At 31.7% G+C, this 22,785-nt stretch overlaps 3 protein-coding genes across 7 annotated transcripts in view; all 3 read right to left on the reverse strand.

The window, feature by feature from the left end:
* LOC127064456 (uncharacterized) overlaps positions 1-7,783 on the reverse strand; it is a 34,993-nt gene extending 27,210 nt beyond the window's left edge. Inside the window, exons 1-3 of one of the 2 annotated variants that reach the window (XM_050995539.1) lie at positions 7,576-7,783; positions 6,713-7,030; positions 275-1,664 (exon numbers count right to left, since the gene is read on the reverse strand). In XM_050995539.1, coding sequence (XP_050851496.1) covers positions 275-1,589 — 1,315 coding nt within the window. In that variant the 5' untranslated portion in view covers positions 1,590-1,664; positions 6,713-7,030; positions 7,576-7,783. Of the gene's footprint in view, positions 1-274; positions 1,665-4,434; positions 4,604-6,712; positions 7,031-7,575 lie in introns of those variants that run through there. The other variant, XM_050995540.1, reaches the window with a different exon arrangement.
* A 5,803-nt stretch (positions 7,784-13,586) lies between these two features.
* Positions 13,587-17,753, reverse strand: LOC127064461 (glutamate receptor 3-like). 2 transcript variants are annotated; one of them, XM_050995549.1, is made up of 9 exons: positions 17,584-17,753; positions 16,314-16,656; positions 16,040-16,184; positions 15,611-15,937; positions 15,207-15,363; positions 14,929-15,137; positions 14,653-14,742; positions 14,328-14,488; positions 13,587-14,209 (listed from the first exon to the last, which is right to left on the reverse strand). In XM_050995549.1, exons 1-9 carry the CDS (start codon positions 17,588-17,590, stop codon positions 13,852-13,854), a joined length of 1,797 nt encoding a protein of 598 aa, XP_050851506.1. In that variant the 5' UTR covers positions 17,591-17,753; the 3' UTR covers positions 13,587-13,851. The 2 variants fall into 2 exon arrangements, with proteins under 2 accessions (XP_050851506.1, XP_050851505.1); XM_050995548.1 differs by lacking the exon at positions 17,584-17,753 and adding an exon at positions 16,844-17,346.
* Positions 17,754-18,213: 460 nt separating this feature from the next.
* On the reverse strand, positions 18,214-22,153 carry LOC127064871 (glutamate receptor U1-like). Of its 3 annotated transcripts, none has more exons than XM_050996495.1 (8): positions 21,594-22,153; positions 20,718-21,205; positions 20,019-20,348; positions 19,722-19,884; positions 19,386-19,594; positions 18,926-19,015; positions 18,622-18,785; positions 18,214-18,542 (listed from the first exon to the last, which is right to left on the reverse strand). In XM_050996495.1, exons 1-8 carry the CDS (start codon positions 21,754-21,756, stop codon positions 18,293-18,295), a joined length of 1,857 nt encoding a protein of 618 aa, XP_050852452.1. In that variant the 5' UTR covers positions 21,757-22,153; the 3' UTR covers positions 18,214-18,292. The 3 variants fall into 3 exon arrangements, with proteins under 3 accessions (XP_050852452.1, XP_050852454.1, XP_050852453.1); XM_050996497.1 differs by lacking the exon at positions 21,594-22,153 and having other exon boundaries at positions 20,718-20,877; positions 20,992-21,131; XM_050996496.1 differs by lacking the exon at positions 21,594-22,153 and having other exon boundaries at positions 20,718-20,882; positions 20,992-21,108.
* Between the last annotated feature and the right edge of the window lie 632 nt (positions 22,154-22,785).

Below are 22,785 nucleotides of genomic sequence, written 5' to 3' on the forward strand. Positions count from 1 at the left end.
TTAAACATCTCGTCTAACGTTGCTAATCCAATCAAACACAACGTAAAATCGTTCTTGTAAGCGTAAGCTTAGATATATACGGACACACACATACAGACATACGCACAAGTATATATAGGCAATATACCTGGGATATGTATAAGCGCGCAAATATATCTATGCATCTGTCAAATATTCGAATTTAATTATATTATTTAACGAAATTAATTATATTATTTAACGAATGTTAATCGACGTACGTTAACTTCGATTATAATGCTGATCAAAAGATTACCTTTTCGTTGATCCTCGCTATCCGAATGCAACTCAACGTCGTGCAGCCTCATCGATTGTACGAATCCTCTCCAATGACTCCTCGATCTTCCTCTGTCCCCTAACAAATCCGTCTTCAAGTTCGCCATTTGTTGATCGGACTCCTTCAAAAGTCCGTCCAATATGTCCGGCCTTTCCAACCCTTGTCCAACAATCGAGTTCACTTGGACGGCATTATATTCGCGTTCGCTCGAATAACCCGATGTATCTTTTTTATCGTCGATTATTTCTCTCGTAATATCGTTTTTATCTTCCACCGTACGATTAACGTTGGTATTGTCATTAACCCGATTCCTCGAGTCTCTTCTCTTACGTAACGGTGGACGTGGTTGCGGTTCGTTCAAACTCGTTTCGATTCTCTCCGTTTTGGTTTGCCTGGAGTCAACGTTATTCTGTTGGTTGGTAGTCTGCTTACACGGGACTTTACCATTAACTTCCCTCGTCTGATGTTGTTTGTTCGAGGATGCGTTCTTGGTATTACCGTAACGATCCTTCAAGGCATCCCGGTTATTTCGAGACGCCTCCAAGAGCTTTTGGGCCAGCAAACGTGTCCTGTTGATCTCGCCAGTAAACTTTTTATCATCCTTCTCGAGCTCGACCCTCGACTTCCTCTCTTGAGTATTCCTCAACGTCGGTTTGGTATTATTATCTGGTATCTGGAACATCTGTTGTATTCTCATAATGTCCGATCGTATTTTCGCAGAATTACCCGACGGATTTTTCTTTAAATTAGACGTAGACGATCTCGTCTCGTTTTTATCCAATTTCTTCGTAGTTTTAATATTTCTTTGAGACGGCGGTGTGTTCCGGAGTCTTTCGAGATCCTTCAGATCGGCCAACATGGAACTCTGTACCCTGGCGACCCTAACGTTAGACTCCTCTAATCCAATCGCTATAGTTTTCGGACGACATCTCACGTCGGATTTACCGATTTGATCCATAGGCAGTAACGCTGGATCGACGAACACGCTTTCTCGAATTTGACTGATATTACGCAATTTCGGTGCACCGATTTTCATTCCCGTAGTTCTCATTATCACCTTTTCAACCGATTCGATATCCCTCTCACGACCCAATCTTCTCTCCTCGATAAGTTTCGCACGATTCGCATCGATAGGGCCGATGTATGCTCCATGATACGTATTTTTAATTCCCATTGCGGTTCCATAAGTATTAGAAACTGGACCGTTCGGTCTGCTTGTTCTAAGTGGCGACATTCTGACCAATTTCGGTGCATCTCTTGGATCGTCGGTTTGCAAGCTACCTCTATAGACCATCTTCTTCCAACTGATGCTTCGATCGATCTTTTCGATTTATCAACAGGCCATAATCGCATAACGACGTCCTGCTTTCTATAAAAGAACAAACAAAAAAATGAAACAAACTAAAGAGAAAATTCGTATTAATAAAAAGATTTATATCAAAGATATACATTTTAAATATATTAATAAAAATATAAATATAGATGTAAGAGATAATTAATGATAGAAAATCGAATCGAATCGAATCGAAGAAAAAGGAAAAGAAAAAACGAAAAGAAAAAGATTGTATTTAAACAATTAGCACATTGACCGGCATGTATACCGGGTCAAATACCGGATTTCTTCGTTGCGTTCGAGATAACGTTTTAAAGGATTTATGATACCTATTAATCCAGGAGTGATAACGAAAAAGAAAAAACTAAAGATGATCGTCGTTCTTCTACCATACATACATACATACATACATACATACATACATACATATATATAATTTTTTCGTTTATTTAAAGGATGTTATTAAACAAAAAAAAAAAAAGAACAAGAAAAAGCAAAGAAAGGTATAAAACGAGAGGAATGAAGAAAAATAGGTACGGTTGGCGCTATGAACGCGTTTAAAACGCGCCTTTAAACGCGTCTTATACCGCTTTATTATCACTTAAGTAGCCGTTCGTCGAATAAAAGACGTGGGTAAGACTCCGACTTTTATTCGCATGACCGTTAATCGGCGTGAATTAAGCTCGAACCACGTCAACGTCCGTAGATACGTATTATACATATATACATACACGAATACATAAGTACGCACGTATGCACGTATATATGTATATACACATCCATATATACAAGCGAAGGTTTTATGGAAGGTGGGTGTCACCATGTAGGCAGCGACCTGGCCATCTTGCGACACGCGAAACATCAAATGCTTACATATATGTATATATGTATTTATGTATATATATGTATGTGTAGGTGTGCATATACTTAACGCGTGTAAGTATTTACGAGTGAATGCGTTAAACGTTCTATAGTCGTGAAACTCGTCAAATAGTTGTGTCAAGTACGTACCACCCGTACATATTCTAATTACTCTAATCCCGGTACGACTATTGCACGTTCTAATTACACGTTCAAAGAGACTTACTGAGATAGAGAGAAAGAAAGAGAGAGAGAGAGAGAGAGAGAGAGAGAGAGATTGGAACGATCTAAGTTGCCATAAATGGACACCGAGGTCGATCGTCCGGAACGATTGTTACGGGTCTCTTGTAAGAGAGAACGCACGATCGATAGATAGATCGATCGAATGGTCGATCTATCGATCTGACGGTTATTGATTTACGTCAATGAAGAATCCGTTATACGAAGACAACGTAAATTGTATATCTCTATTTATTTTTTCTTTTTCTCTTTTTTTTTTTCTTTCTTCCTTTCTTTATGTCTTTTTTGCTCGCTTTATTACGGATGTTTCTGATGATGTGTGAGAATATTAGATTAGATCGGCAAACAGTGTCAGTCGTTATTTTGTGTCAAATGTACACGAATATATATATGTGTATATAATGTAATAAATTGTGTGTGTATTTGTACAATACGATGCATAGTTGCAGATAACACGTGTTGTGAATACGATGTGAACTGTCTTAATGTAAATTGAAAAAAAAGGATTTACTTTGTTTTAATAATAATATTAATTCGTATAAATGCTCGATGAGATTGTAATTTCTCTATTAGAAAATTGTAACAAATTTAAGCCTATATATATCTATTACACACACACACACACACATATATATATATATAAAAGTAATAATATCTATAATATGATAGATTATATCTCGGATCCAATTTCTTTATAAATACATTCGTGCGTCATGGGTTTCATTTCGTCGAATAAAAAAAAAAGGAAAAGAAGAAAAAGAAGAGAAGAAGAAAACGGCAAAAAATCGTGAAAATTTATTCGCATGAGAAAATGTTATCTTATATTTCCGTAAGCGATATATATGTATGTATTCATTACTGGGATATATTTCCTGCTGGCCTCGAAGCGATTGTGTCGAAGTAAATTGTGAGAAAGGGTAAGGCCATACGAAAGGAAAACGACATATCGCGAAGAATGTTCAAAAGAAGATTTCGAAGATCGTTTTATATGTATACTAGGTCGAAGTTCCGTCAGCTTTATTTTCACAAGCTTTCATGGGAGAAAGAAAGAGAGAAGAATTAAAAATTATATAAATATAAATCGCATATTAAAGTGTTATTATTTTCTTCATTATTTTATTTTGTTCTTTTTCTTCTATCTTCTTTTTTTTGAGATAGTTAATTCGTTCAAAGTGATATTCTTTTTCTTTTTTTTTTATGAAATTTTCTCTCTATAAATAGATGAATGGATATTATAGGAAAATGTGAATGAAATATTTCTAAATAAAAAAAGAAAGATCAATGTTTCTATACTTATCTCGATTGATCACCATCTCGGATTTTTTTTTCTAAGTTTAATTAGAACAAAAAGATTACTCTTTATATATTATAATTTCTTTATACACACACATACACAGAAACATATATATATATATATATATATAATATTGAAGAAAGTGATTGATTTAACACTTCCATACATATATCCTTCCTATCAATTATCTTCCTTTCTTTCTTTCTTTTTCCTTTTATCTCTATTTTTCACTCTACAAGAGCGAGCTCGGAATAAAAACCTTAGATGGTAATCTCGATCAAGTGCGTACTGTATACATATATATACCTACATATATACGTATATGTATCTATCGATCATAATTAATAAGGCTTGGTAATAATAATGAAAGGAGGCTAGCTCGCGAAGCGAAATAACTTAACAATTACGTACCTCCGATGCGTTACGGACGATGCGTTTCGATAGGAGGCGTACTGTAACGCACGCGATTTGAAAAATAACAGCGTTGCACTCGATTGTCTACGATATATGTATATACGTATCTACGTATATATATATGTAATATACATCCCGACCTCGATGCGTTGAGCTGTTCTCTCTCTCTCTCTCTCTCTTTCTCTCTCTATCTATTTATCTATCTATCTACCTATCTATCTATCTATTCATCTATCCATCTATCTCTTTCTCTCGATCTCTCTCTGATCTCTCGATCTGAATCTCTTTCTCTTTCTCGTTTGCTAGCTCGCTCGTTCGCTCGTTTGCTCTTCGCTTCGCTCGAGGAATCCTAATAACGGAAATCTCTATACGCCGACAGCGATTCTCTCGTTAACTCTCTGTAACAAAAACAAAGTTCATGCATTTTCCATTAGAGGAACGTTACGACCGATATTCCATCTCGTTGAACGCGTTAAATCCGTTTTACCAGCAACTTGTATTCCTTTTTCCTCAACATGATTTTCTCTTAGGTAAATCCGCGAAATTATCCACGTATGCTGTATATACCCGTATATTTATTCTCGCGAATTATTCCCTATGTTTGGAATAATTATCGGTCATTATACTCTTTCCAATTACAATAACCCCACTTACAACGGGAAGTTTACAACTGGTATGATATTTAATACGGAACAATGTCTATTGTATCTGACTTTACGTATTTACGTGTGTACGCATGTATAATATATCTCCTTACGACTTGTCGAATTTTTCCTTTTTTTTTCTCTCTTTTCTTCTTCTTCTTTCTATCTTCTTATTTATTTATTTTTTTGTTTACTTATTCATTTAATTTCATTTTGGTTTTCTTTTGTTTTTCTTTCTTTCTTTCTTTTTTCTTTAAATTTTCATACCCGATAGCATGGGATTTATTCATCTACACGACACATGCGATTTTATGGGATAATACAGCAATGCTTTGAAATCAGATTTTATGAATGGTAAGTACTTGTTTTCTTTTTCTTTTTCTTTTTTATATTACGATGATTACATCCGTGATACATTGCACGGCAATATTAAGTTTTGCAGAACTTTCGATGAACAAAATAAAAAACAAAAAATAAAAAACAGGACATATACAGACGGTTTGAAAATAATATTGTTATTAAATATAAAGTTAAGAAAAAAAAAGTATAGAAAATACGAGGTTTATACGATTAACGTCGATTCTGGTTATGCAGATGTCCTCTCTCTCTCTCTCTCTCTCTCTCTCTTTAAAAAACGCGTCATATTTTTTTTTGCTTCCTTCGTGATGTAAAAAAACGATGTAGAAAAGCGCATCTCCTTATTTCGAGGTTTCGTTTACGCGCGATCGAGCGCATAATTTATGTTTCGATTAAGGTTCACCATCGATGATGAAAAATCATGATAACATCAGGGTGGTCTCGATCGTGTATCCTCTGTCTCCTCTTTCAATCAATGAATTCGAATAGAATCGATCGCATTTGAGAGATCGACGATGATTCGATGATTCGATATCGAATGCACTCGGCAACAGAACGCGAACGCGCGAACTGGAACATATTACGAAGGATATTGAGGACGTTTAAAACGAGTAATAAATGTCGAGTGATCGAGATATAAAAAAGATGTCCTTGACTATCTTTCTTTATCTATTTTTTAAATACGACGCTAATCGTTTTGCGATTCGTTAAAGAGAAAAGAAAAACAAATGTAAAAATTTCAGTAAAAAAAAATAACGAGCAAACGTTTTTTTCTTTTCTCTTCTTTTTTTTTAACACGAGATAATAATCTTCGATAATCTAAGTCGATTGAATTCAATTTTCTATTTAATCCTTTGGCGTATAATTTATTTCTACTTCTCCTTTTTTCTTTTTTTTCTTTTTCTTTTTTTAGAAACTTGAGAAGAAATATATTAGAAGTAATAGAGAAATTGTATTTATCATGATATTTAATGAAAAACGAAATCGTTGAAGAAACGTTTCTTCGTGCGTTGAATTAATGTAATGAGTGTGTGTGTCTCGTTTTATTTATTAAAAACTTTCGCTTCTCCGCGCACATAAGAAGATGTATGGAATCGATAATTCGTTAGAATCGATAATTCGTGTTAGACAATTTATGCGTCCGTGCGTATTCATGCGTGTGTTAGTAATATCGAGATCAGAAAATCGATACGTTTTGTTCTTTTTTATGCCACTTAATATCCATGAAAAAAAAAGATACTTAACAAAAAGAAACGTCTTTGCGACCAACTCACCTCGTATAAAGTTATGATCGAGTGTCTAACACGATTAGATTCTAATTTTCCGAATGGATTCACGTTCATCAGATTTCACGAAGTACTTTCGGTCTGCCGTCTCGGTCGCGGTCTTCTCGTGATTTCTTCACTCTCACGAGTCGCGTTTCCAAGTAGAACGAACGTTCGTCAAATTTCTCGAGGGTAGACGATAAAGATGAGACGACGTATCTAACAGTCTTGCAACTCTCGTAAGATCACCGTTCTAGAATCCCAACGACGGAGAGTTGTCACTTTGATTCCGTAACGCTCGAATCAACACGACCACTTATATATCTTCTGGTATAAAAAGATTTGATCAAAAAAAAAAAAAAAAAAAAAAAAAGAAAAAAGAAAGAAGAAAAAGAAAATGGAAAGAAAGAAAGAAAGAAAGAGAGAAAATGTCGTTCACGAGAGAAAGGAGAACGAGAAGATAGATTAGAAAAATTCGAGTAAGAAGAAAAAACGAATGAGAACAAAAATATCGAACGTCACGTTGCACCAACTTGTCCGTTTTATTATCGGTCTACTTTAATGTTTAAATGACTCACGGAGACGCAAGTTGTTGGAGGAAAAAAAGAAAAGAAAGAAAGATAAGAAACAAGAGACGAAGAAAAAACAAAATAAAAAAAAAGGATCATTGACAAGAACGTACGAAATTTTTGTCTCGGAAGGTTGACGGCGGAAGGGAAACGCACAAAAAAAAGGAAGAAAACGAACACACAAAAAAAACGAACAAACGAAAAAAAAGAAAAACGAGATAAAAGAAACAACATCGAACCAAAAATGTTTCACATAAATAACATATATGTATATATATATATAAAAAAAAATATAAAATGCACCTTATATATATATATACATATCTCTCTCTCTCTCTCTCTCTTTCTCTCTTTCCGTCTATCTATATCTATCCTCTATCTTTCTATCTATCTCTCTATCTATCTATCTCTTTCTTTTTCTCTCTCGAACGAGCCAAGTTTCCTCGGCGAGTTTCTCGACGCGGTCGTGTCGTGTCGTGAGAAGGACTGAATGGGTTTGCCAGACGCGAAACGTAATCGCGTTTACGGGCACGCCAGCTGTGGTCTATAGGTACTACACCTCTCTTCGTTTCCTTTCCATTCCTTTCCTTTCAACAAGGAGACGGTAAAACGAGTGGGGTATGGAAAGACTGCCTCCCTCTCCCTCCTTCCCACCCCTTCTCTCAACTATACTACCACGTGCCACGAGCACACTAGCTGCTTCGCGGGAGCACCCACGCGACACCCGGTATACGTGGGTAGTAGAAGCCTCTGCATGGCATTGAGAGATAGACGAACCGACTCTTTATTCATCTTCATCTTCTCTCTCTCTCTCTCTCTCTCTCTTTCTTTTTCTTTCTCTTTTTCTTTCTATCTATCTATCTCTCTGTGTTTGTTTATTTGTGTATGTGTCTTCTCTCTCTCTCTCTCTCTCTCTTTCTTTCTCTCTATATATATAGATATATCTATCTATCTAGCTCTACAAGATGCGTTTCGTTATTATTATTCCCTAGAATTCGTCGTCTCTTCGACGATTGTTTTACCCTATTTGGACTTGTTCGATTTAGGTTTTTCTTCTTTAGGTTTTATTATTTTAATCATTAATTGACTAAGATATGAAATAATGAAGCAGGTTTGTTAGAAAGAAGTTTCTATGAAATTGTTTTTGTGTCACCGAGAGAAGGAGAAGGGCGAAATGTTTATTATATTTATTTATTTATATAGGAAAGTAGAAATATTTTTCTTTGGTTCTTTTTTTTTTTTAGTTTTTTAATTTCTTTATATATCCGATATGTAAAAAGAAAATTTTATAGGGATGGCTTTAAAAAAAAAAAATAAGTATTTCCAGAAAAAATATATTTCTTATTTTATTGAAAAGCCTATTTTAATTTGTGCCCAATGAACCTTTCGGATTTTCTAAGTAAACCTTATTCTATTAAACTCTTAGTGGATCTTTCCACTTAACAAGAATACAACGTATTTTGAGATTCGAGAAGGGGATAAATATTTGGAGAAAGAGTGAAGTCAAAGGAGGAGGAGGAAGAAGAAGAAGAAGAAAGAGAAGAAAAAGGGTATAATAGAAACGGAGAGCAAAGAGTACGCCCACGAATCGTCAAATCTCAACGAGCACGAATATTTTGAGATAAAATGAGACTCGTCTTAACGTAGAATAAACGTCTCTCTCGTCGTTTAAAATTTTTCCTTTTTGGTTACGAAAGAAACTTTCTTCAAATAATCGATAACTTGGATGTACGATATACGTACGTATTCAATTGATCAATAAAAAAATATCAGAATTTTTATTAGATATATAATGTGTAAATAAATAATATATTTCTTATGTAGAATAATATGAAAAAAAAAATATATTATTCGTATATGATAACATAATAATATCGGGTTGGTCGAAAAATAAATAATTTCTTAATTTTCAGTAAAAACAGAATAATAAATATATGTGTGTGTGTGTGTGTGTTTATTACTTTTATATATACTATATCATTTATTTAGATATTCTTATTTAGATATTCTTGATGTTTATTGAAATATTATTGTTGTTTCAATTAGATATAAATAAAAAATTCGATGTTTCTTATTAGGGCAATCCAGTGTATATGTATATATATATATATATATATATATATATATATATATATATATATTTCTTTTTTACTAACTCCTTTCGTTTTCGTCATCATCGTCCCCAATATGATCGTCGAGATCATCATCGACAATCATCAATTTTTATGTTCGTTTGTGAAGAACTCAATGAGCCGTATCATTTTAACTATTGTTTCTTCACTTGCTATTTCTCTTGACATTATTATCGATTAGCTCATTGTTTCTACATATCTAAGACAATTATCGTAGAACGTTTATGGACAAAATTTGTACTCGTTACTAACACCAATCGTATAACAATAGCTTCTCAACAAGGTATATATGGAATCCGTGTATTCGAAATTGTTGCAGTTTAAATATAATTATTATTCCAAGAAGAAATCAGGAAGTACTTAGGTAATTAAAATAAAAAAAAAAAAGGAAGAAAATAATAAAAATAATAATCGATTTGAAGCAAGAAAAAAAAAGAAAGAAAGAAAGAGAGAGAGAGAAAGAAAAATACGAACGATCGAATTAACTGGAAAACGTCGATCCAGCACGAGATCGTTAAACGGCGGCAGTTCGTTTGTTGTATGATGATGCCATTACGGTCTGAAAGTGAAAATCACGGATATTTACTCCTACGTTGAACTTTTAGATAGAATACTTTGAAAGTTCGAACGTGATATATCTAAAACGTGAAAAGAGCAGAGTGCAGAGAGCGTTCGAGAAAGATGTTAAAACGTTGATTATATTTCTATATAAAAGGTCTTTTTATTTTTCTTTATTTTCAATGGAAACAAAATTTTTTTATTTTCTTACAATCATCACGACGATCAGAATAGTAATTATCTTCTTAAAAAATACATATGTAATTATTTCTATGGGACAAGTATTAACATTTGTTTCGAAAGTATTTAAAAGAAAAATTGTTCTTTTTTCTTGTTTTTTTTTTTTTTTTTTTTTTTTGGAAGAATAAGCATTACACATATCTTTAGTTAATTTGTCCATTGTTATCGTCCTATCTTTTTGTTTTTTTTAATCTTCTTCGTCATTAACACGACTAATATATATATATATATTATTCTTGCGACAAGGTATATATCGAATCGTTTGTTCGACTCTATTCGTCTCTCTTTTTTTTCTTTTTCTCTCACTCTCTCTCTTTCTTTCTGTTAGCAACATGCTTGCACCAAAGATAATAGCATTCTGGGCTCGCCCAGAGATGACACAACGTGCCAGCAATGGCTCTTGGCCACGTGCTTCGACAGCAATACTCATTACTGTATAACTCTTTCGAGCGAGGACGATGATAATTATTTTTAACGTGTTCGTTATCGATTTACAGTTAATTTCATAGACGGAGAACAATTTTCAAGAATACAGTTAGTTTGTTCAGACAAAAAGAATTTATTTTAAACGAAAAATAAAAGATATAAATCATTGAGAAAAGATTTTGTAAGATAATAAACGATCGGATGTATGTTTGTTTGTTTAATTGTATGAAAAATTAAAAAAAGAAAAATAATAAGAAAACAAAATCAAAAAATGAATGTAATATTATTATTATTTTATTAAATCAAAGATATACAAGTTGATGTGGGTTTTTAGATTTAATCTCGTAGATAACATATATTTCGTTCGGAGATTTATTTATCATCAATTCGCATTGATTCAACGGAAAGAACAAAAAGAAAAAAGGAGAAAGAAGTTGATAACTTAATTTAATTAATAACGTTGATTATATTAGAGATACATACGTAAATTGATGTACAAATGAATGAATTCTATCGTATTGTTTTTGTACATGAAAAATATCTATCACGTGATGATACCTATTCATTTATCTAAACAAGATTAAATGAACGCAATAAAAGTGTTGTGCAATTTTGAAGAATATAAATTTACTTATTTAATTTAGTAGATGAATTTATTTATTTAATTAATCCATTTGAAATATCGTATGAAGATATATCACACATATGTATTAGATTTAGGTTAAAAAAATATATTGTAAATTTCTGAAAGATAATCTTCTTCGTTTTTTTTTTTTTTTAGATAATTCTTGTTAAATTACATATAATAATAATAATAATAATTATTATTATTATTGTTATTATTAATTTTTTTAAGAAAGAAAGAAAGAGACAGACAGACACAGAGAGATACAGAAAGACACAGAGAATAGAGATGGATCGAATAGAATTGCACGTACAGTTATATTCAATGCCTATGGCCAAGGGATCGACGTGTATCTTTTCTTAATGAGCTAAAGGTCACTTCCGGTCATGCAGAAAACGGAAACACAGCGCGTGCTTCTCCATATCCGGTGGTAGCTCGAGCGATAGCTCGTCTCACCTGAGCGCGTAACGCACTGCACACTGACCGATGCGCTTCTAACTTCAGAAAAAAATTTAAGTCTTTTTCTTTTTCACTTTTTCTTTATTTTGTTACTATTTTATTCTTTTATTCGTCTCTTTCCTTTTAATCACGGAAAGTTTTTCTAAAGCGTCGTTCGATAATATCGATTATCGACGATCGATAGATCGGTAATCTATTGCGTTTAACAAATTATCTTAATAATACTAATAAATTGAAATTATAATTATAGATATTTATTATCTTTGTACATCTTTGTGTGTTCGTGCGCAGAAAAATTACAAGCTTATTTTTTTTCTTTCAATTTTAACTTTTTTAACGCGTCGTGAATATTAATTATCGATGATCGATAGATCGGTTATCTGCTATTGCCGATTATTATTATCTTTAATTAATAGTCTTAATTAGAATTAATTACTACGTATGTATATTCATTCGTTGTCTGTTCCGTGTATGCGTTTGTATGTCTATATGTTTGTACGTGTGTGTGTGTGTGCTGCTGCTTTCGATTAGACATAATCGTGACATCTGTAAAGCAACGTAAGCAAGCATTTGTATTATTATAAATCAGAGATTGTAGACATGGCTCATTGCATCTCTCGCGTGGGAAGAAGTCACGTGGGCGAATTTCTCCAAAGGTCGTGGGTCAAAGACGTTTTTATGATTTCACTCTATCTATCTAATATCTATCTCTTCGTATCGTCTATACTTAAATAAAATCCAGAAGTATAATTTGAAATCTTATATAATTATCTTCGTGTTATTATTATGTATCTTTGAAAAACCATCTATAAAATTAAATGAAAGTATCCTTAAAACATATAGCCAGATAGAAAATGTTTTCGAGAGATAATGAGAAGAGACGAAAGAAAAAAATAAATAAATAATAAATAAATAAAGAGAGGAAGGAAGGAACAAAGTATTAAAAAGAAAAAGAAAGAAAAAAAGGCAGTAAAACAGTCTCATTAATTTCTACGTCGATTAACATGTATTAATAATATAAAGTAAAGTAAGATAGAAAGAAAGAAAGTAGGAACGAAGAAGAAAAAAAAAAAAAAGGAAAAAAAGCAAAAAGAAAAAAGGTAACCAGAAAAACTCTCTCATTAATTTCAACGTAGATGAAGCGTTAATAAAATAATAAAAGAAAAAAATTTATGAAATCGTAGATCTCGATTGAACGAAACGAAGGTCCCTTTGTTTTTCCTCTTCATTCCACCCCGCTCACTCGCTTCTCTTGAGAAAGGAACATATTTTCTAGTAATTATCGTCCGGTGATGATAAAATCTAAATTGTTGAGAATTCTCTACTCATATTCTTTCTCTCTTTCTTTTTCTCTCGATCTCTGTCTCTGTCTCTGTTTCTCTCCAAACGAATCGTATAGTACGTGTCGTATAGTTCGGTGCTAGACGATCAATTTTCGAATTAATTCTGACCAAGCGCAATGACAAGGCTCAGGTTGAATTGAAACGTGCACGATGAATATTATTTGAATATTATTTGCTTTCGTGACTGACAACCAAATAACGGATAACCGTTGGTACGGCCTCGGTCTCCCTTTAAATACATATTTGCGCGAGAGAAACGATATGCGGAAATCTATATGTATTTGTAATTAATTATTGCCTTGGAAAAGACGATGTTGCTACTGCATAAAGTGAAAGCGATTTCACGCCCGACATCGGTATACATACATATGTAATGAAATAAAATACGTAGCTCCTTAAGTTTCCTTTCTTTTTTTTTCTTTTGTCTTTTTCTTTTTTTTTTTGTATATACTCTTTATAGAATAATATTTTTTTGTGAACAATATATACATATACATATATATATATATATGTGTGTGTGTGTTTATGCACGCATGATTAATTCAAAAGGACCGATTAACTTTATTAGATAAATATATAATAAATAAAAAAAAATTGAACGATCACGTTATAAATGAATTTATTAAGCGCTTAAATATTTAATTATCCGTTTAAATATTGAAATAAAAAAAACAAAAAACAAAAAAATAGGAAAAGAAAAAAAGAGATATATCAGAAGGTCGTGTCTCGATCGATTTACTATTTCCGAGGCTGTCACGATAAATCTATTATTTATTTTTAATTAAAAATTTAGACATCACGGGAAATAATTAATCGATGGTTTGAACTCATTAATTTTTTGAGCTCTGTTCAACTTTTCCAATATGTAGTTCTTATCAATTTGCTTGATATCAGGAGACTTTAGAACGTTAAATCCGTTATATAATCTTTTAAAATCAGATTTCGAAAACTCTTTTTTGATTTTAAAATAATAATAGGTCCTTTCCATTATTAGAATAATAATACCTAATATTGTACCGCCACTCAGTACTGCCAAAATTGGTGCAATACCCCATAAACTGACTGCAGTGTGACTAGTTTTCGACAAACTTGGTTGTATAACGAACAATCCTCTCAAACGATTCATTATACCGTTGTCTATGAATTTTTGCAAGCTAGAGAGAAAAAAAAAGAAAAAAAAGAAATAAAAATAAGAAGATTGAGATAAATCATTATCGATGAAATCATTAATCGTGATAGTAGATCTCTTTTATGTTCTTGTTAATTACTTACTGATAATTTATTATGCCTTTGAAAGGGCTATCCTTTGGTAAGGTCATTGCTAAACTATCCGATCTACCAGTTTCTATATAATTAACCTTACAAGGTAGATAAAGATTTATTGTCTTTTTCATTTCTTCGGTCGTATAGAACGCCACTTTCTCTTGGCATACCTACGTGGAAAAAATATAAACTTCGTTTAATAGAAACAATCTGGTAATATTTCGCTTCGACGAACGTTTAGAGCAATATCAATCTTTTTAACAATTCGATAATATTAATAAATCACGATAGAATAGATAATTATTGTTTATTAATATCATTCTCGTTTGTGTACCTGATCGAATCCATCGTGCAAACTAGTTGGTAATTGTCTTTTCGGCTTCATTAAAGTCATCATTTTTATAATGACCTCGTCTTTCGCATTCTGCAAATAATTATGGAGTAAAAATATAATTGATTTCTTTTTCCTTTTTTTTTTTTTTTTTTAATATCAAGAAACAAGAAACCGACGGAAACGACAACAAAAAATAGATAAAAAAAAGAAAGAAAAGAAAAGGAAAAGGAAAAATGTTGGATCCGTCTAATCATGATTATTATACGATGGAATTACTAGAAACATGTCGTAATCGGCGCTATTGCCAAAAACAATCAAATGGTACGAGCGAGCGTTGGCGAAATCGTCGAGACTGGAAAAAGGTAAACTCCCTGTGGTCACGGTCAAGAAGCTAATTAACGAAGCCGAGTAAGCGGCCGAGACTATTATAGCCGAGACGAAGATGGAGATGAAAGCCAGACGTAAAGATGGCTCGGTCGGAAATTCTGAAAGCGTATAATAATAGAAAATTCGCAAAGTGCTTTAGCTTATTCATCATTTCGCGCTTCGTGTACCTGCTAATCCCTGTTGACAATAAATACCCCACACGTGAATATAATTTTCCGATAAAAGAGATCCAGAAAAGGAACCTTTTGTTTTAATCACGGTCAATAAAATGGGAGTTGTCGTTATCACTAGGATTAACATTGTCCAGATTCCAAAACTAAAAGTCTACAAAAGAAATTTATATATATATAATTCAATCCAAAATCGTCAAACGATAGGATGAACATAATAAAATAATTATTTCGAAGATTTTTTAATAAATAAACCATCATTATGATTATCGTCGTAATTCTAAAAAGTGTAATATAGAAAAAAAAATATATATATACATCTATATAATTAAATAAATAGTATCGAATGATAAACGAGTGTTAGTAAATGAGACATTTTGAACATTTTTCGAAGAATAAACCTTGAAATATGCAGACCACTGAATCGAAGCACCGCTCGGTTCTTTCATATAAAGACGATTTCGTGAAAGTATAAATGGCAATGTGAAATCTACGGCTTCGAGTCTTCGAGTTGTAACTGTGAATTCGGCAACACCTATATCAGCTTCTCCGGAGATTAATTGACCGATCACACCGCTCCAAGTTTCATTTTCCTTGTTCCAACTGCCATAAGCATCGACAGGTTCTAATATTTCGATGGTAAAGTTTATCATCTTGCTTAATTCCATAACTATTTCACCGAGTAACATATTAAGCTTATTATTTTTTAGTCCGATAAAAGGAGAATCCTATAATAAATTGATATTATCTTATTCTTATTCATACGCATAAATAAATAGATATACATATATAAATTGTTACAAAAATTTTCATCGAATTAAATCGAATACCTTGACCCAACCAACGCGTAAAACTTTTCCAAAAAGATCGTTTCTTCGCGTATAAAGGCTCATATTTGTTATTAAAGAAAACTCCTTCCTAGATTCCCAAATGGCGTAATTCGATGTTATTGTATCGTTTCCTTGTATCGAATACCTTTAACGCATAAAATAAAATAATTAAATGTGTAATATAAATAGTATCAAAAAAAAGGAGAAAGAAAAAAAAGAAAAAAAGAAAAAAGAAAGAAACGTGACGTTCTCATAGATAAAATATAATATGTACCATTCCTTTAATATCATTTCGTCGTAGCAAAGTATCAACATCTCGGTATCGAAGTTCAAATTGAAGATATTACCGATAGGATTTTTGCAAAATTTTTCCAACGGATTATCTGGCGTTTCAACGAATAACACGAACCAAATGTAGAGGCTAACGTCGATTTTTTTGGTTACCTTTGAAAATTCTTCGAGATTTTCCCAAGTCGAAATAATTATAACGAACAATGGTCTTGATATCTGATAGTATCTCATTTTCTCGAGTTCGGCGAAATCGATACTCGTTGAAAGGATTCCTTGTCGAGAAATTTCACGAGACCACGAGTGTAACATAGTTGATATCTGTAGATCTATCGAATCACATTCTTAACTATTAATATATAATATATACGCACACAAACACACGCATATATATATTTATATATGTATATATTAATTGTTAACTATTAAAATCATATATACATATATATATGTGTATATATATATATATATATATATATGTATATATATATATATATATATATTAATCACGCTTACTATCGGAATGACCACTATCCACAAAAAACACAGAGGATGATCCATAAGAAGCGTAAACCTTCGTAATAAGCAAAAGGTAATCTTGACTGGTCGCGTTTAAACCAATAACCAACTTTTTACCAAACAATATTATAACAACGAATAAAACGAGAAAAATTCTTGGAGACATCCTAGTCTCATGACTTAGATTTACTTATCGAACTTATTCCATTTTATACGCGTATAATTCACGTTTCATATTTCCGATTAATAATTCTTATAAATTCGAAGAAATGGAAGAGGCAAAACAAGAGGGTAAGAAAACGGACGAGAGAAAAACAAGTAAACAAACATACGACAGTACGTACACATACGTATGTACCTACGAACGAACAAAACGAAACGAAACAAAACAAAACAAAAAAAGGAAAGCAAAGACGGAGATAAGAAGGAAGTGTCCACTGACAAGGTCCCAGTGTACTACGAACACGTGATTGAAACGACTGAAAGGCGATTGTCGTACTTCCACGCTCGATATTATCTTCTTACGACTATCTCTACCTCCGAGGTATTACTGAGGGTATTACCACGGTTTTGTTCCTTGATCGCACGCCTTTTACATTATGCATTACTATCGTATACTATCGTATATATACAATATATGCGTATATATGTATATATGTATGTATGTATGTATGTATGTATGTATTATATATGTAGAATATATTATGTATATATATATATACACACATCTCTCTTACCGTCCATGTATATTTGCGTTTGTTGTTGCGTTTCTGTACAAATAACGTGGAGATCAGTCGAGGATAAAGCTGCCTATCAGGAAAATTACGAGCAAGCTGTGAATTATTTCCAACGTCTGGTGGTGGCTAACACTATCACATCGGGAACGCCATTCACATTTTACGCTGCTACAATTACGATCGTCGTTAATGTTAACCTGACCGTCGTCGACCGCATAATAGAGACCACCGGACACATACGGGAGAAAATAGGGGAGAAAAACAGTTGGTAGAAAAAAAAAGAAAAATGGAGAGAAAAAATGGAAAAAAGAAAGGAAAGAGAGAGAAAGAGAGAGAGAGAGGGAAAATTCTAATCTCCTTTTCTTGGAATTCCGTAGGACGTATGTATAAGATACATGAAACTTGTCATATGTTTTAAACTTCTAACATCACCCGATATTTTCCTTCGTCGCAACACATGTAAATATAGATACGTCCTTCGTTTTCTTTTTTCAAAAGAATTGCGGTTTGGGTTCTCGTGTTTCTTATTTCGTGGAGAGCTAGAAATGCATGGATAGGGAAAGTAACTTTTCGAAATGATTTTTAAAATCATCACAGCCTAATGACGTAGTTCCTTTATTGAACATATATGTATGTATGTATGTATGTATGTAAAATTAAATTGAAATCTTCGCTACGACCGAAAGTACATATCCAATGGTAAACATTATTATTTCCGCAGCGACTTTTTTCCATATCCGTTTTTTATAATCACCCATTTACTACGCGCAAAATATAATTTTTCTACGATAAACACGCATAGACTGAGAAAAACGCCTATTTCGAGAAACGATAATATCGGTATGATACTCCAAACTTGCACGGCATTTAAGCCTATCTTCTTTTTGCATTTTTTATTATTGGAATTGCTCTGTGAATTCAACTGTCTTATCATACCGTTTCTCATAAATTTAAATAAACTGAAACGTTAAGAAATATTTAAAATTTTATGAAAATTATAAAGTAGTTCGCATCCTTTTGATATCACATTACACTCACTGATGATTTATCAGACTGAGAAATTGATTCTTTTTCGACCACATCAGTGATACACTATCTATGTGACCAAGATTAATGTGCACGATATTGCAAGGTATTTCAGGATCTAAAACGTTTCTTACTTCGGTCGATACGTACATCGCTATATTATGCTCGTTACAAAGCTGCAAATTATTATACATTATTTATATATGTATATATGTGTATACATATATGTTTATTTATTTCATATATAGCAATGTAATAATTATTGTTCATATGTCTTTCTTTTCTTTTCTTTTTTTTCTCTCTCTCTCATAATTACCTGAAAAAAGCCGTCCAGAGGTGTCGGTGGTAAACGCTCTTCAGCAATCATAAAAGACATAACTTTCTTTGCCAATGGTTGCTTGGAATTCTATAAAAATTTATTTTCAACAATTTCACCTTTTATGGATAAATATATTAAATAAATCAGAATAAGTAATATATACAGATATGTTCTCTCTCTTTCTTTGCTATTTACTTACTACTTTTTCTCGGTTGATAAATATTTAAAAAAGTGAAAAAAAGTAGAGAGGTATGTACACAGAATGCTTTCTAAATTTTTTTTATATTAATAATTTTTAAATTTAAACTTTCTAAATTGTTTTAAAATTTAATATCGTGTGGAATTAAGAAAAAAAAAATGTAAAATTAATTCTTTTTCCTTTTTCTTCCTTTTTTTTTTTTTTTAATAGTAATAAAATAAAAATATTGCATTAAAATATTCCTTTAAAATAACTTACGGCAAATACGTCGTACTCCAAACTGTCCTTGGCCGTTATTAATTTGTATGTACCATCTTGTACAAATTCTTCTAATGAAACGAATGGTAAACGATGTACAACGTTCGTCAAAAAGGATATCAAAGAGGCCGAATAAGCCGATGAGACGACTAAAGCCAAAAGAAACAATGATATGTATGCCAATCTGAGCGATGATCTTTGAGGAAATTCTAAAAAAAAAAGAAGGGAAAAGAAGAAAAGATAAAAGAAAATTTTCAATTCGACAGAGATATATAGATATAATATATACAGAAACAAACGTATATATGTGTGTACATATTTTCACTATTAATTTACCAACGAGTCCCTGTTGACAAAATATTCCCCAAATTTGTAGATAAGATTCCGATATCAGCGACGCGTAGTTACTCTGATTCAATGTAATTTTCATCCAGACCAACAAAATCGGCGTAGTGAAAATTAAAATGATTAAAGCGATCCAGAGTTTGTAACTGAATGCCTAAAAAAAAAAAAAGAAAAAAGAAGAGGAAGAGAAAATAACAAAACAAACATGAGTAAATGTAAAATGGCAAAGATCGTTATTATTATTACTATATTAGTTTAAAAACAAGAGATAAACAATAATATATTTACGCGAAAATAATTAGACCATTCAATGTTCAAAGCATCTGGTTCTTTGATGTACAATGAGAAAGATGATAGAATGAAAGGTATAGTAAAGTCAACAACGTCGAGTCTTGCACTACTCATGGAGACATAAGACATAGAAATTTGTGCTCGATTTTCTATCAATTCGCCAACAGCACCGTTCCATTGGTTATATTTAGCGTTCCATCTACCATTCGATACAGTATTATTGACAATGGCAAATGAAAAATTGACCAATCTGCTAAGCTCGATTAATATTTTACCACAGGATCCAGATAGATTACCATCGCCATCTATATCGATGAAAGGATTGTTCTGAAATGCATACATACGTATTTATATATATATATTTTTTATTTTTTACATATATATTTTATATTACATATATATATATAATTTTATAAAATAAATATATATTTTTTTTTTGTTTTTTTTAATTATGTAATATCTACTTATATATATATATATATATATATATATATATATATATATATATATATATATATATATGAATAAAAAAAAGAATTCTTCATATAATCATAATAATCAATCACATTAACTATATTATATAATATTTACCATATCATTAATTAAATTAAATAATATTTCACTTAATTATATAATATCATTATCATATATATATATTTTCTTTTTCTTTTTTTCTGTTATGTAATATTTACTTACCATCACAAAAACGGCTGGTAGAACTAAACCGTCCAAACTGTTCCTCCTCTCGTATAAACTGAGCTCCGTTAAAAACGTCAATTTTTTATTAGGTTCCCATTTAGCCAGTTCGAATACTTTAGTTTGATTAGGCCACAATGAATACCACTCCCGCATGATTCTATCCTTCGGACAAGAGACCAGCATCTCCGTATTGAAGAGAACATTGAAGGGATTACCTTTTGGTATTGGACAATAATCGTTCTGATTGTATCCAGGCAAAAATATGACGTACCAGTAAGCAAATGACATGTCGAAGTTTCTTGTATTGTTTGAAAATGTTTTTATCGATTTCTCATCCGTAAGAAATACCACGAAAAGTGGTCGTACTATTCGATTCTCGTAATAGGACGTGTCTCGAATATTCGATATTTCTATACCAATTGACATAAACCCATCACGAGATAGTTCGCAAATCCAACGATGAATTACACGCGAAAATCCTATGTCTAAAATGTAAAATAATATTAATAAAAAAATCATTTATTTACAATTAATATTTTATTGTAATCGATGAATTACAATGGTGCACAGACTAAGGTGCATATACGATAATTGTGTACGAGTTGTATCATTTCTTTTAAATTTCATCTTATTCATTCTTTGTAAGATAATTCAATTCATCTTTTGTGAAATAATTTAATGATCTTTCACAAACGTCAAAATAATAATTTACTAAAATCTTTATGAGATTAATTACTCGTAAGATATCGACAACGTATGACACACCTCGTACATTTTTTTGATGGAATAATTTTTAATTTAAGATACTTTTAAGAAGATTTTCGTTAAGTGCTTTTTTTCTTATTATAGATAAATTCGATTCATAATACTTACCTTGTGACGTTTGTGCATACAGGAAAAAAATACTGTAGGTTTTGTAAAATTTCGAAATATCGATTATGTGAGATAAATAATTAATCTTGTGATCGAGGCTGTCTCCTGTCCTTAGAATATCAAATACGAGCAGGATAATAAGAAGATTTTTTAACGATGACATTTGTTTTTTCTTATAATTACGTATAATGGAAAACGAAGTTTTGCGATTTTCACGAATTTGTTTGATCGATGATACGATATTTAATCGTTAGTTAATCCCCATGAGAATATATCCAATTGATAAAAACAATCGTAAATATTCTGTAGAATTCGACGAAAGAGTTTGTATTGATGAAATATATTCAGAAACGTGTTCACGAATATGCAAGAACGAACAACGAACGACTAAGTTTCGAACGACGAGTGTAAGTAATTCTACCTTCAATACAATATAGTATCCAGCACACAGACTCGGATGCACTCAAATAAAATTCGATTAGATCTTTCAACATTTTTCAACGTACTGTGCTATCGTTTAATGCTTATACATTTATCAAAAAAAAAAAAAAGGAAAAAAGAGAAGAAGTATAGAAAAAATGAAAATCTCATCGATAATAATTAGGAGTCAATCGAATAAAATGGAAATAAAAGTTGAAAGTAAGATTATCGAAGGGGGATCATGAAAAGAAACAAAATATATATATATAATGAAAAAAGGAAAACGAGCGAAAAGTCAGTTCTTTTTTTCTAATGACATCCATCCCTATTACAACGTCAATCATAGAGAAAATGCGGTTCAATTTACAAATTGCATGCGCAAGCGTACTAATATTCCATTAGATGATTGCGAGAGATAAAAGAATATAGCTCTTTCCCTTTTACGAGGGAATTTTGAAAGTAGATGTATTTAATGTATTTCACATTACATTTATACCTATATACCGGATGAACCAATAACTATTGTCACGTATGTGATATAATTTATATCAGTGCTTGTATTTCTCTGAGAAAGAATTATTTCTAATAAAAAACACGTATTACAAATGACAACTATATATGTATATATACTTTTTTTTAATTTTTTAATTTGTCATTAAAATTATATAAATTTATAAAAAATGACATAATAATCTAGTTTATCCGACAATAGTTATTGACTCACCCAGTATATGAAGAATTTTTTACCCTTGATATTCTAACGACATACATT

This window comes from Vespula vulgaris, chromosome 6 (assembly GCF_905475345.1).
Source record: "Vespula vulgaris chromosome 6, iyVesVulg1.1, whole genome shotgun sequence".
In the NCBI taxonomy this organism is placed as follows: Eukaryota; Metazoa; Arthropoda; class Insecta; order Hymenoptera; family Vespidae; genus Vespula; species Vespula vulgaris.

Excerpts from the sequence above, each read along its gene's own strand:
- LOC127064461 (XM_050995548.1), bottom strand. The coding sequence starts at position 17,012 with ATGTCTCCAAGAATTTTTCTCGTTTTATTCGTTGTTATAATATTGTTT. Across the intron at positions 16,657-16,843 it reads GGATAGTGGTCATTCCGATA|ATCTACAGATATCAACTATG; the intron begins GTAAGCGTGATT and ends GTGATTCGATAG. Across the intron at positions 15,938-16,039 it reads TACGCGTTGGTTGGGTCAAG|GATTCTCCTTTTATCGGACT; the intron begins GTATTCGATTTA and ends AATTTATTATAG.
- LOC127064871 (XM_050996495.1), bottom strand. The coding sequence starts at position 21,756 with ATGTCATCGTTAAAAAATCTTCTTATTATCCTGCTCGTATTTGATATT. Across the intron at positions 19,885-20,018 it reads AATGGTCTAATTATTTTCGC|GCATTCAGTTACAAACTCTG; the intron begins GTAAATATATTA and ends TTTTTTTTTTAG. Across the intron at positions 18,786-18,925 it reads CTCTGGACGGCTTTTTTCAG|CTTTGTAACGAGCATAATAT; the intron begins GTAATTATGAGA and ends AATAATTTGCAG.